The 15,374-nt window shown below is 37.9% G+C and overlaps 1 protein-coding gene across 2 annotated transcripts in view; it reads right to left on the bottom strand.

Annotated features, from left to right (window-relative positions):
* The window catches only part of trip4 (thyroid hormone receptor interactor 4), an 81,301-nt gene that overhangs the window by 45,961 nt on the left and 19,966 nt on the right, over positions 1-15,374 (bottom strand). For both annotated transcript variants that reach the window (XM_088414093.1, XM_088414092.1), the window contains exon 12: positions 3,386-3,488. In XM_088414093.1, coding sequence (XP_088270219.1) covers positions 3,386-3,488 — 103 coding nt within the window. The remainder of the gene's footprint in view (positions 1-3,385; positions 3,489-15,374) is intronic.

Raw genomic sequence — 15,374 nt, forward strand, 5'->3', positions numbered from 1 at the left:
GCATTTTGCCATTTTAAATGTCACAGACTCCTCCACAGGGTAATGACTGATCAACCTCAGCTGGCATCCAGCATAACCTTGCATAATTTCTCAATAGGCAAATTTTAAATACAGTTGGCGGAAGAAAAACACACAAACATTTCATGATTCTGAAATAGGCTTTCTTTCCTATTTCAAACAAGAAAGTTGGCATTTTGTAATGATATTGCTTGTTTAAAATGACAGTCCTCTAAAGGAAACAATCATCATAGTTGCTTGTATAACAAGATAGAGATGACTACGGTAGGTTCACAAAAGAATGTCCTCAAAAAATTGGAAGTATTATCAAAGAATATCTTTTCACAACCTCTCCATGAAATCCTGGTTCGTCTCATATAGCTATTTCAAGAAGCTGCAGACAATGGCAGAGACAAGCTGGATGTAGACTGTTGGGGGAGAAAAAAAATACTTGCTCAGCTTTTATGTGTAAGATGAGTAGTGATGCCTTGACCTGTGAAAGCCATGAGCATTGGGAATTGAGAGAGAAGAAGGGGCCAGCTGGTGACACATGAATATGACAAGATGGAGTGGCTGGATAAGCCTGAGCAATTCAAACACTAGGTAATGGCATCTTTGTGACCAGTGATTACATGCTATATGTTAAGTGTAAAAAAAATAAAATAACGAATGAATCAAAATTGTGTATCAGATTTTGATCTGATGAAATCAAAATCTAGAGAGCAAAAGCATAGGAAGTATTTCCAGATAATGACCTATCAAATCCCAGTCATTGCAATGGACATAGCACACATAACCCACATATACTGTACAACATCAATCATGCCGAACATTCGACTATGTGCAGGTTATCAGAAGATGATAAAGCTGTTATCTAAAGTTAATCCCTGCAAACAATGCAGTTCTGCAAAGTGTTAAGCTATTGAACTGATAGGTCTTTTGTGTAGTCTTGAAAATGGCGGCTCACCACCAACCTTAGCTTTTAAGTCACGGGCACAATGGAGGCATATTATGGAAATGTGCTCCCTCAACTGTTTCATCACATACTAGCATAATTCACAACGGCTTGCATAGCCACTTTTTTTTCTCCACAAATAAATACTCCCACAATTATTAGGACACTGACAGAAGTCAGAATTCCAGCTCTATACAACAGCACAACAATTAGGCTGTGTTTTAAATGCAGACGCTAAGCTTTACCTTGAAGTTACATCAGCTATCATATCAGGGACTTTACTTGTTTAGGTATTTTTTGTATGTCGTTATGTTGTTTTCCGACAAAAGTACTTTTATCTGCACCATGCGTGAAAGAAAGAAAAAGAAGAAATTGTCAAAGCAAGGTTAGCCTAATATATTTTTTCCAAGCGTTTGCCAATTTCTCTTTTGGTGTTGGAAATCAAAAACAGTATGAGTATTGACTAATGCTTTACTTATTTAAGTGCACTCCATTTACCATTTACCAACTCACATTCTCACCTGCTGAAGTAAATAGCAAATCAGACAGCTCTTGTAAATGTTATCCTTTTTGAAGCATTTAAGGACAACAAAGGAATCATAATTGATCGTTTACAATTTAGGAGCATCCAGATATAGAGTACATCATAGAAATGGAGTTACTAAGTCGTGATTCATTGCATATTCATGGGATATGTTTGCAAGTGTGCACATTCAGACCGTTTTGTTTACCATGTTTATCCTGCATTATTTGCTAAAAAAAAAATTGCCGGTGTGCTACTAAAGGAGAGCCTCATGTGATGGTGGTTAGTGTTGAAACATAGGGCAGGACAAAAAAATCAAAGTAATTGGATTAATTTGGCTTTAAATAAATAAATAAATGAATAAATCAAACTGAAAAAGGTAAATGTTGAATTAAGGTTTTCCACATTGGTTTACAATAGTTATTAAATACTTTATGCACAAGCTATAAATAGTTAATTTTTTGCACAAGCTATGAATTTAAGTTTACATTGAAATAATTTTAAATTACTTTACATTATTGTCCGAACATTTTGCAGTCCAAAAGTCCACTTCTGTTAGACACAGGAAAAAAAAAAAAAGATCTACTAACCATAGAATACCATAAAGGGGGAATTTTTCGACTCTACACCCAAACTAGTGGTTCAGTTTGGAATTGTGACTTTTCCAGTTCAAGATAATGTACTGATACATACATTGTCAAACTCTAAGCCAAGTGTCAAGATTACAAAAGCAGTGCCTTTGAGGATGCCACCCAGTCACGATGTATTGTACCTCAGAAGATTCAATAGTACACGTCTTAGACAACAACCATCCCCTTTGCCCAACTGTCTCCAGGTATACTCAAAAGCAAAATAAAAAGTGTTTAATAAAACATTCACAAATACGTATTGGGGAAAAACCTAACCTAAACATTTTTAGAAAAGACTAGGGGGAAGATGTCAATAACTGGACTGTCACGTGAAATATGAGTCAACCAACAAAAGACAAGTCCTTTTAGATCCAACTAAATAATTAATGCTGGTTCTAATAATATAGCCATGCTATTTTCCATCAATGTTAATGTTTGCAACATGCAATGAGGCTGAAGTGTAGCATAACGGATTTGTCAGAAATATGAAACCTGTATTCACACAAGGCAATTACAAACGCGGCAAATATGAAATAATCCAAGCAGTATGCTTCAAGAAATAGAGCTGTGCATCGAGGGACTGCCTAAATCAAAAGTGAGCTTGCAGCAAAACTATTCATGTTTATGTTTTGATACAGACAAGTGTTGGGAAAAGCTACAGTAATATTACATCCTCTTATCATTTTCATAAAATGCTGAAGGGAGTTCTTATGGTGTGCATCTTTATTGACACTAAATTCACCTATACCTTTCGAAACTAGTCAAAAGGTTTACATGAACAACAAGGTACTGGCAAAATTGTGTCAAATTTGGAAAGTGAACCCAAACCATAATCTAATGCATCTGCAAAGCTCTGAAAGAAGCACAACTGCATCAACGATAATTCTAAGGTCTTGATAGAATGTAGAAATATTGACAAAACAGCTTACAGGTGCATCATTTTGAAGCACAAACAGCAGATAATACTGTATATGTGAAGCCGCATACTAAACATCACATAACACAGCAACATTATATAGATAAAGGAATGGCTTGTCCCCCGGGCAAAGAGAAACAAAAATCCCATATTTACAGATGGCTGTTGGAAAGAATTGCATAAGTTAATGCTTTGCGTGTGCGCATTCTTTTCACTTGTGGAAGAGTTACTAGCATTAATCATTTACATATTCATTAAATGTGTGTATGACAGTATGCAAATTCAGTGCAGATCCATTACTAAAAAGTGTGTGAGACTATTTTTACGTACTTATTTTTTCTGTCGTGATAAAAAATTGGACTTACAGATCTTGTGCTTCCCTTTCATTGGAAATTTCACCAGCAGCTCCTGGGGGTTAGTGCAGATGAAGACGAATGGGGAAGCGGACTCTTCACATGAACTGGGGAACTGGGTAGAAATGGAGAGAAATAGCATTTAAATGTTAACTGAGCAAGACCATATTTTTTTACAGAATGTAAAACTGTGATCCCGGTATCACTGTCATGAATCATTCAGTGTTCATGCACATCATGACAGCTGATATAAGGCTAGCAAGCTCTTACACACTGCAATATGTAGGCCAATGTAGGAATAAGACATCATGTGTTCAAAACCAACAGCATCCACAAATCCTGAGTCATTATATTCAGCGCTAAATCAGTTATTAACTAATCACAAAGACTGTGTGCAAAACAAATTTGTAAGAATGAGAAGATGTTTTACTGAGACCAAGACACAAAGGGAAAATATTTCTCCGTGTGTTATTGATTGGTCTCTTAGGTGAGAGTAGGGAATTGACTGACACTGTGACAAAGGAGTCATCTTTCACTGGCAGCCAATGTCTCTCAGCTCATCCAATTTCCCCCGGCACTATCAGATAGTGCCCATGATTGCATCGAGGCAGCCAGGAAGCAGCTCTCTTCCTGACAGCATGCTTCCACTCCCCCCACACCTCCCCTCTCACTTAATCACAGCTTCTCTATCTCCCTCGAAGGAGCACTGAAGGTTGTGACAAATTCGGGGCTTTTAGGGGAGATCAGCAGAGTCAGTAACCCAGCCATATGCTCCCTGACAAACTGGGAAGAGATGATAGAGATATTCATTTCAGATTATAGTCTGTGACCGTCGACCAGAGTGCAATACACAAGCGATAAAATATGTAAACACTTGAGAGTAGTCAAAGATGGATGGTGACTCAAGTCGAGTCCTTTGTCTCCTTGATACTATAGCACATTCCAATTAAATTAGGGTCTTGTGGTCAAGTACACTGTCTCTAGGTTAGAACATTTCTATCAGTCCTTGAGTAAACCGATCTATTATTTTAAAGAGGTTCTAAAAGGTGAAGGTTGGAAGACTACAATGAAATAGGTTGGCTGTCTTCTGTTGGTTTTTTAGTGATAAGTTATTCAAAAGTATAGGAAAGAAAACCTCTTAAAATTATAACCGCTTTTTTTCTGATGAAGGCCACAATTGACCACAATTTACCCCTACTTTAATTTAATTTAATTTAACCCTAACCCTTACTTTTTATCAACACAGTGAGCCAGAAAATATTGTAACAAACACGCACTTTACAAATGAAGTTTAATCCTTTGTAAAGACAGAGTTCTTGTATTAGACACTTTATTCTACTTAATGTTTAAAGTACCACTTTAAAAAAATACTGTATTACTATTAATTTCTTACAACTATAAATATTAGTATGCCAACAAAAGGATTTCGAACTGTCATGTGGACCAGCATGCACAAATTTTTCATCAAAATCATGGTAACAGGGATGGTCTGACTAGGTGACTATCTGTATGTAAAAAACACATTTGTTTTAATAGTCTTTTCCTCAAGAAAATTGTCATGTGAACATTGACCAGAAGGGTCAAGAGCCCATTCAACCTAATTTGATATCTAGTGGACTACACGGCAAATCCAAATTTGTAACTTTTGTAATGCTTTTAGACGGCAACATTTTTTCAAAGGAAAAAAAAGAAAAACTGTTTACTCAGTTTACCTCTGCTTACTTGGCAACCAAAATTAAACAGTCTACTATACATAGTGAGATAAAAAGAGTTTTACTTTAAAAAGGAATACAAATGTTTTACTTTTACAAGTTGCTCGACAGCTCAGTAAAAAACGTGCGCACTTTGCAAAGCCAAGTTCAAATTCCATTTTAGTCGCACATCTTTGGAGAAGCTTCTAAGAGCAAAAAATCCTGTTCAATTTACCTCTACAGGGCTTTGCAAATGCTGCTGGAGTGTGGTGCTGGAGGGCAGAAGTAAATCGAATAATGTGAAGTTTTGAGAATTGTTTCTATGATACGATGAGTGAGATAGGTCCTTTTGTACACCAGTTGGATTTTCCATGAAAAAAAATAAAAAATAAAAATCACATTAAGGTTTAAAGAACGCTATCACAGCTATCATTCAAACTAAATATTTTTGTGTTTGATTCATTTTTTCATTTTAAAATCTTACTCAAATAACTATCAATATCAGGCAAACCTATGTCCTCAAAAATTGTAAAACTTTAACCTTTCTAAGGTGCATCAATACCAGGCATTTTGAGTAGCAGCCAATTTCAGAATGTCATAGACGTGGTAATAGCAAAACAGCTGCATTTATTGAAGTTCATGTGCTCACTAAATATATAACGAAAATTCTATTTAAAAAAGAGAATAAATATATGTAAAAAAGAAAATGTTATTCTATTTCATTTGTCAAATGCAAATACAGTATAAAAGAGCTAGTACTTGATTACAAAGGCCTGGAAGCAAGCAAAAAATTCAACACAAACAGTGCATTCTGCCGAATAACACGATAAACGAGGCTTGCACCAGTTCGGAAGTCAAAATACGCCACGTTTTATGCCTTTATGCCTGAGCGCACAATGGCTGTCTATAAAAATAAAATATCACTGCTCTAAGGTACTGAGAAAAATAAAATGCTGCATGGTCTTAAATTCAGATGAAACCAGCCTAGTAAGAGAAAAGTGTGTTCCTGTGAACCCACCCTGCCCGCCAGGACAACTTTTTTTTTTTTTTAATCCTCCATTAGTTAATTAGCATTTAAAGCTGTTGAATGTGCTTCTCTGCCTCCCTGCATCCCCCATCTAGTTGTTTCAATTCCATGTTAATCAAAAGGGCACTTAACATTGTGGTTGAGTGACAAGACGCTTTGCTAAAGCACTCCATATTCATCAGCAAGGATCTAACGGATTGAAAGAAGACGTGCTTACAAATTCAACTGATGTTGCTGGAAACACAAGCACATGCACGCAAACACACACGCATGCACAAATAGGATATTAACTACATTCACATGAAAAGACTGCTGGTAAGGATAACTGCCAGATCACATTAATTTATAGGTGATCCAAGCCCTAGTGGCAGTCCTTTAAATAACTAATTTCTTTTGGAGGGTATTTTAGGTAGTGGCAGCAAAAATCTGAGGCAGTGCAGTGACACAAGAATTAAAAATGCATGCCTTGAGTTTTACCACTGGTTACAGATGAGTCTCTGAGAAAAAGCTAGCAGTTATGAAGGTGGTGAAAAACATCCTACAATTTAACAAACATTTCCTAACCATGATTTATACAGACGATACTAACTACAGGGAAAAGTCTAACGTGATAAACCATCACAACAGAGGGACAACGTCAATTCCATAATATCCATCCATCCATCTTCTATACTGTAGCTGTTTATCCTCATTGGGGTCGCTGGCTTGCTGGACCCTATCCCAGGCCATCCGGGCAGTAGGCAGGCGACACTCTAAACTGGTTGCCAGCCAACCACACAGAGACTAACAGCAGCCAATCACAGGGCACACAGAGACTAACAGCCTTTCACGCACCCAATCACACCTAAGGACAATTTAGAGTGTCTGATACAACGACCATGCGTGTTTTGGGAATATGGGAGGTATCTGTAGAGTCGGATGAGAGCCCATGCGGGAAAAAGGAGAACAAGCAAACTCCACACAGGAAGGCCTGGAGCCAGTTAGAATTGAGCGTGGGACTCTGAACTGTGAGGCGGATGTGTTAACGACTCCTCTATCAATATCTTCACTGATAGTTTTCACTTATTTTCATAATAGTGAAGGTCTCAACCCCATAAGGTTCACAAGTAGATAGCAGGCTGAAATGCATCATTGCCTTTTGAAAATAATGGGCATTTATATGGTGTACGCAGAGAAAATTGGTGGTGGTGGGGCTTTTTTTTTTCGTTTTTGGCTAAGGATTTGTCTTTGTAATGCTCGGCCAACAGGTGTACATGTATAGATAGCGGCATTGTAACAGTAAAATTGCATTACTTACAGTAGGTGCAGTTAGTCAAACACACCAATACATTACATACATACCAATACAACACTTTCAGTCGGTGCTTATGTGCAAATGCTAAATCTTTCCAAAGAGTTCTTTATTTTTTTAACGTATCTTTTTTTCCCCTCAAGAAAATCTTGTTCTTGCCATTACTAACTAACTAGACCCCAGTAGCTTGTGAGGCTCAGCCTGTGCATTGTTAAAGACCTTCGAATAAACTTAGTGTAAGCACTATTCATCCATGTCTCTATCCAATGTACCATGGACAATAACAACCTTGCTCTTGACAAAAGTAGAAAATCCAGAGACATTTCTTTGGCAAAGAAGACAAAGTTTGAGCCTATGCATGTCAAGTAACAGCTCAACAAGCTAACAGTGTACCCTCTCCCAGCTTTCTACAATATCTCTCTCTCAGACTCCACTCAGCTGCTGTCAGCAATTAAGGGCAGCAGAAACAAGTAATCTCCTTCTGGGCGACAGGACCAGACCAGAACAGGCATGTGGAGAGGGCTATGCTGCAGGGGGGATGGGAGGAAGTGGCAGTGGTATGTTTGTATGCAAGTGTGTGCATGTGTGTGTGTGTGTGCGCGTGTGTGCATTGTGTGTGTGTGTGTGTGTGTGTGTGTGTGTGTGTGTGTGTGTGTGTGTGTGTGTGTGTGAGTGTGTGGCTGGCCCCAGCCAGGCACTGCTTGGCTGCACACAATCTCAGCCCAATAAAAAGGCCTTCATTGGCAGGGAGCAACTGAGCCAGACGGGCTGGGAGCATGTGGCTTTTAAAAATGAGTAGGGCGGATTGAAGCAGGAAGGAGGGTGGGAGTGGGAGAATAAAGAGACATCGAAGTAGAGAGTAAACATAAAGAATGTGATATGGTGAGACGGACAAAAAAAATACGAGGAGAGCTTGGGTGAAGAGGTTGAAACAAAAAGGCAGATGCTGATGGATCCTAAACCCCATATAGTGAGTCTTCCTGGAAGCACTATTTAACCAGTCCTGTCAAGGCTCTTTTTCACCCAGGGAGGGAGAAACAGATGGGTAGTCTGTGATATGAGCTACATGTGGGAGGTGAAAGGGTGTTGTTGGGAACTGTGTGCAGAAGCAACTGTATGCCAAATGTTCTTTAATCTATCATGTTCAGTGAGCAACACAAGCCTGCTTTTTTGTATTCATTAACCCTTCTAACAGAAGACAGCTGCCCTCAGGAAACTTTGCTTGTAACTGTTGTTTATGTCATTGCATGCTATACCATCTGCAGCACAAAAACTAAATAGAATGCTTGGAATGCAAACCTAATAAGGACACTTGATTTGTCTTATTTTACATTTCGCTCATTATATATGTGGCTTAGTCTTGTTTCTACACATCTAATACACATTTTCTCTGAGGTTTTAGAGGTACTCCAAAATAAGGTCTAGTTCAATCTGAATAGGCAGTTAATTGAAAATCATGCCCCGTTGATGAATCTCAAGCACAAGTTGGATGTGATGCATGGTGATGATTAAAAATTAAACAGTCCTTCACCAACAGAATCAACTGGTGTCAATTTGGAGAGTGAACATTAATTATCTGGGAGTCTCAAAGACTAGCTCCAGAATTTTTACATTTTTAATAACCCTACCAAAGGAAAAAGAAGCCTTCCTGATTAGAAGCTTTTATTACGGTGCACACGTCCATCTGTTCATATGCTAAGCTAGCTCATGTCCCTTCAAAATGATGGTTCAATGCATCTTAAGTGACATTTCACGTCACAAAAGGCATTTATATATTTGGTTAGGCATGGAACAAATCAGTACCGAGTCGGATTGATCAGTGAATTGACCGCTGGAAATGAACTCTATCCATCCATCAGTGAGGGTAAGCAAGGCCTTCTCTGCTGGCCTAACACAACCTGACATCATTATCATAACTATAATAAACTACAATAATTATAATAACTATAATGAAAGTCAATTATACTTTAAATGTATTTTTACTAAATATATGTGTTTTATATATTTTCTATACTGTATTTACAATTATTCTCCATATTCTGTTCTTTTTTTGTGTCTGATATCCATTTGATTACGTTCCTGCCAGTGTTGTAGTTTTAAATTGGACGATTTAGCCAATTAGAAATCCAAGCCACATTCCAAGCTACATTGTACATAAATATTAAAAATTGGTACCAAAATAGTATAGTACGTGCTATGTATATATGATATACATTAATACAATCAGAGAACATCATAAGTAAAAAATATAGAAAGGATTTATTTACCTTTCAGTGGCGCTTGTAAGGTTAAGGGTAACATAGGCTACGCTAGCTTCCCATTTCTTGATTATCTCCAGCTTCGTTTCCATATAAATCATCCTCTTACATCTCTCTTTAACATCACTAGGAATCTTGGGACCCATGGCTAACCCATTCAAGTTTGAATTAAGCAGTAAAAAAACACTATAAATACGGTTTTGTAACCACTCACGATAGAACAAAGCTTTACCATGCCGCCATTTTAAGGCCGACCAATAGCAGACTAGCATCTTCGTGAGGAGACGCCGACCAATAGCAGACCAGCCTTGTAGTGACGTGTTGCAGGGACGGCAATAGAAAATAAGTGCAATTACCGAAAAACGCCTGCAGATGGAGACAAAACAACACAAATACAGCCAATCCCCTAGGGTCACGACAATTGTTTTTTCGCAAAGAGGGGAAAATGCCTTAAAGAGGGGATGAAAAACTCAGTATTCCACATCACAACATGAAAAAAACATAAGCCAGGGACGCTGAAACCCGGGGGTCCACTGTATACGGTATATGGTGTAAATATTTATTTGGTACAATTAATGGTACAACAGCATGTGACTCCGACAGAGCAGGATTTGAACAACCGACTCTTCGGTTATTGGACGACCCTCTGTACTGCCTGAGCCATGGCCACCCACATAAAAAATGGTGATCAATCAGTCTCTTTTTGTTGCTACTTTACAAATTCCTCGAGTTTCTCTCTGAGCAATTTCCTTTGTAACTTTTATCCAGTTCCGTTTCGACATCGTCGCCCTGTTAGTTTGGCCCCTCAAATTGTTTGCTTCCCGCATGTTCATCCGCATTGACACTTTGAGTCAGTGTTGTCTTTTGTTCCTGTTGCATTCACTACCGCTTGCGTGTTACATGCTCTTTTTGTTATTAAACTGTCCATTTTTGCTACTTTGTGTTCAGTGTCTGTTGGACCCAGTTATTTCTGTTACTCCAGGTGTCACTAGCTTCACACACACACACACACACACACACACACACACACACACACACACACACACACACACACACACACATATATATATATATATATATATATATATATATATACATATATTATATATATAATATATATATACACACACATATTATATATATATATATATATATATATATATATATATATATATATATATATATATATATATATATATATATATCCCCAACTATAATAATATTTATTGTAGAATAAAATCTCTGCTTAGTTTTTGGGCAAACTATGCCACTGAATTTTAATGTTGGATAGGGTTATGGTAATGGTACTTGGAGAATTAAGTGTTTTATGATGTGGCCCTTGGTGTAAAATCTATTTGTAGAACCAAGTTTTTATGAGGTGTACTTGGCGTCACATATTTGAGACCAATTGATGTAAATGGTGTATATATAATTTTACAAGAACACACTTCAATGTAACATTTGAACAGTCCTTTGAAAAGCATCAGTGCTATGTACAATTCAGTACAATCCATGCCAAGAGTCTGAAAGATTTATAGAAATGGCCTAAGAAGTGTAATTATAATGTGGAATGTTGAGCCCACATTCAGCTGAAAGAAGTATTATAATCAAGTGTATGTGTTCTTGTTTGCATAACAATTCAACTCTGGGAGAATTTTGGTTAAAAGCCAGCAACAGATTAGCCCTTCAGCTAGCACTAGTGCTGACAGGTGCAGTAAAGCCATGTGGTTTCGCAAAGAGATTCATAGAGACTTTTTGCAGAGATCAGTTCTACTTTCCCAGGCATGTTTATGACTTCACCTCCTGCGGTGGCCCTCTGGCAAGAAGCAAACAAGACTGCCTGACAACAGTGTAAGCTTTTGAGTCTCAAAGAGGTAACTGTGGGAACTTTCTTGCAGAGTGTGTTCGCTCTTTCAGTCATATAAGCATCTGTTTGCCAAGTGTTGAAATGATGACTAAATTATGAAGAAAAGATTGTATCACAAGACAATACATAAAACCCAACTGCACAGCAGGCACACTGGTTTCCTGTTCAACACATACTTACACACAGCAAGGAGAAAATTACAGTGTGAGCTTCTAAACCATGACTTTAAAAAGAGAACAATCCAGGGAATTGAAGTCCATAATACATTTCAGTTTGCAACAAGTCTTTTCTTTTTAGAAATCAGAGCCATAAGTCCAGCTATTTCGTAGCACAGGTACTGTCAGCAAGAAAGCTCTCATGATATCCAAAAGTAACAAAGTGTTTCACAGCAGGCATATGATTTCATAACATGGAAACTTAACTGTGGAGTTCATGAACACGCCAGTCTCTTAAGGGGAATAGTTGCTTTGAAATTCAGTCGCAGCCTTCCCATGTGTGTTCACTTAAACTCTGCGGAAATGTAACTTTGAAGGAAACCGCGGGGGAAATTTAGAAGAAACCTCTTCCTTGATTTATTTAAAGGGACAATCAGTAGTATTAAGTGATGAATAAAAAAGTTAATCATTTCAAAAATGCACAATAAACTTCAATAAGTCAGAAATGGTTTCGATCACACCATTTTATATATACTGTATATATATATATTTAAAAAAATAAATAAACAAAGTACTCTAATAATCGCTAATTATATTACAAGGGGCATGCGGCTCAGACAAGAGGTTGCTATATTTCAATGCCAATAGAGAGCTGAAGGAGGAAAACTAAGCGATACAACAAGAACCTTGGAGAGAAACACAAAAAAGAGCAATTTTGGCTTCCTTGTATAGTGGAGGGCCTGCTGCATGCGCCATGTTGTTGCCTGTTTTTAATCCTCGTATGCCTCGTATTGCTGTCGTGCATTCTACTTGACTAGTAGAAGTCAAGGGCTTGTGTTTAGAAAAAGGTCTGCCGAAAATATTGGATTTTCGCCATGGAGTCAGTACTGTGCAGCACTTGTCAGTCGTCATGTGTCGGTGCTAATGGACATCCATCCAAACTCTGACTGTGATTTCCATGTTTATGTCCGCAGAAACGCAGGGTAACTAACTGGTGACATATTAGCTTTTGGGTTAGGGTTAGCGTTTTGTAAATCCCACGCTATTGTGCACATCCCACGCTATTGTGCACTGAAAGCAACGGCGAATTGTATTCATATTCTCTCTCTCGCTTGCTTGGCGTATAACTTCACATAACAACAATATACAGCAACTCTTAATTCTATACAATGCCGGCTTTTAAGAAGTTACACAGAAGAATGACCCTGAAAATTTTGTTATACTTGAATGTGGATTTAAATACATTGGAAAAAATTCATATGGCTCCTTGTTTAATATAAACAGAAGATTTGATCGATCATGAACAAAGACAATGTTTATTTTGCAGGCAAAAAAGTGATCATGATTTAGACACAAAGTAATGGCAGAGTGCAGTTGAAAGTAAAATGCCAGCATTACCCAAGTGGTTACGCTGAATCACATTATTGCTGCACATACCACCAGATTTTCAGTGCGAAGTGAATGATGTTGCATACAAATCAATATTCTCCCCCACAGACCTGAGTCTGTAAAAGCATTTGATAGCATATTTGCCCACTGGAGCGTGGTAAGAGCTTCTGACTGATATGGTTCAATACATTTCCCAAAATTGAGTAGGAACAGCATGAAATATTTGAAGCAAAAACTTTAAATAAACAACAACTTCACAAATTAGTCAACAATTCAAAGGACTGTTTGAAAAATACCAATATTTTCCTATGGAATAAACATATTGGTATCATAATCCGAAGTTGATGGTACTGGGACGAAATCTTGTCACCAACAGCATCACTTTTCAGAGAAAGAAATGTTTTGGTGAGCTATTGATATTAAATTGTTGAAAGTCATTAAGATTGAGCAATCATTTAAAAAATAAGACATTGGGACTGACTAATAGCATAAATAGGTAAGTTACGTAATTTAAATTAATACATTTTATAATAAATAAAAATAATAAATACTATGTTTCAGCCCAATAATAGTAATAGCTAGCTTGTTGAATAGCTAGAAGATGTATTCAACATTTCCAGCTCCAGCAATATCCACAATGAATAGTACACAAAGTCCTGATATAAAGCATGACAGCTTGGTATAAAATAGTAAAAATGTTCACTAAAGTTTTAACCCCACCTCCACAAGAATGGAACAGTACACTCAGGTCTTGTCTACATGTAACCGGCTTCATTGTCTCCCCGTTGTCGTTGTTTATTTTAAAAAGTTGCGTCTATATTTAACTGCATAGTGCGGTTTCAAATTCGTATACAAGCATGCCAAGTTGCTAGATGGCTGTAAATTCTCAAAATGTGTGCAATCAGAAAGAACATCCACTTCTGACGTGCCCAATCAGAAAGAACTTTCACCTCTGACATCACTGGTATCTGTGCCTTAGCTGGGAAAAAGAATAGCGCGATGACGCAAATCTCCATTGAAGCTGGTTATACAAAACCACGAAACTTGGCGAACACTTGGAGGCTTGGACAAGTCTCCACTTTGGCGGGATGTTTTGAAACATTCGATTTTGATTGGAAAAAAAAAAAATCTGCCACGGATAGCAAATAGGGCAAAATTGAGACATTTACTGCCCGTTTGCAAGAACCCCGGCTACATGTAGACAAGGCCTCATATAGTTTCTAAATGATCAAACATGAATGATTTTCCAAGGACAAGCACATCCATCCATCCATCATTCATTCACTCATTCATTTTTCACACATGTGTGTGGACCGTTAATGTGCTTCTGGGTAATTATCCCGTCATATATGAAGGGATGGATGACGTGACAAGCCTCGTCAGCTCCAATACGGGAGAATGATGAATCTATAATTGACATGTTGCCAAACAAATCACAGCTATTTTTGTTTGTTTTCAACAAGTTTTTTATTGTTATTATTATTATTTTTTTTTTTTATATCTTGAGCAATGTGTTTTAGACATGACAATATAATGTATATTGCACTTGTCACCATGGTGATAAACGAGCCACACATTGTAAAAAGAAAAAAAAAAATCTCACCTACCTTCACCGCTTGTTCTTCTATTTGCGTATACAGTCGGCCCCCGGCTTACGAACACCCTGATTTACGAACAATTCGCCTTACGAGCGTGGATCACGGAGATTTTTGTCCCCCACTTACGAACAAACCTTTCGCCTTACGAGCAATCCGACATGCCGGCCATTAAGTATGTGAATATGTTTCTCGCCTAACTGCGTCAACAAAATCAGCAGATGCGTCTCTTAACTCCGCACTAGTTAGCTAGCTTACCCGCATGGGGTGCATATGCAGGGAAAGTTTCTGTCAATGCGTTTGATTGGATGAATAATGTGAGTGATATTTACCGTATCATTGGCTGGACATTTTTCACTTGCTGTCACAATGCAAAATGATACAGAAAACAATATTATTGGTCAAATTAATAAAATAAGATGTCTAATATTAGCTATTATTTAATACGTGAGCAGCACAGATTTTCTTGTGCGCTGAGAATGTGCGAGCACTGCGCATTTGCGCATGCACGCAGTTTAGGGGGAGCACTGGTTGTAAGCCTGCTGGTGCCTATCCCAGCTCAATGTTCTAAAAGTATTTGCAGGTCTGCCAGCTACTCTTGTGATCCTCGAGGGCTGCCCAATGCCCGTGGGCACCACATTGGTGACCCCGATTTAGATTGTTTAATTCACCTGCCTTTAATTCACGTTTTTGGAATGTGGGAGGAAGCCGGAGTGCCCGGAGAGAGC

Source organism: Hippichthys cyanospilos, chromosome 4, assembly GCF_059441005.1.
Source record: "Hippichthys cyanospilos isolate Australia breed blue-spotted pipefish chromosome 4, RoL_Hcya_1.0, whole genome shotgun sequence".
In the NCBI taxonomy this organism is placed as follows: Eukaryota; Metazoa; Chordata; class Actinopteri; order Syngnathiformes; family Syngnathidae; genus Hippichthys; species Hippichthys cyanospilos.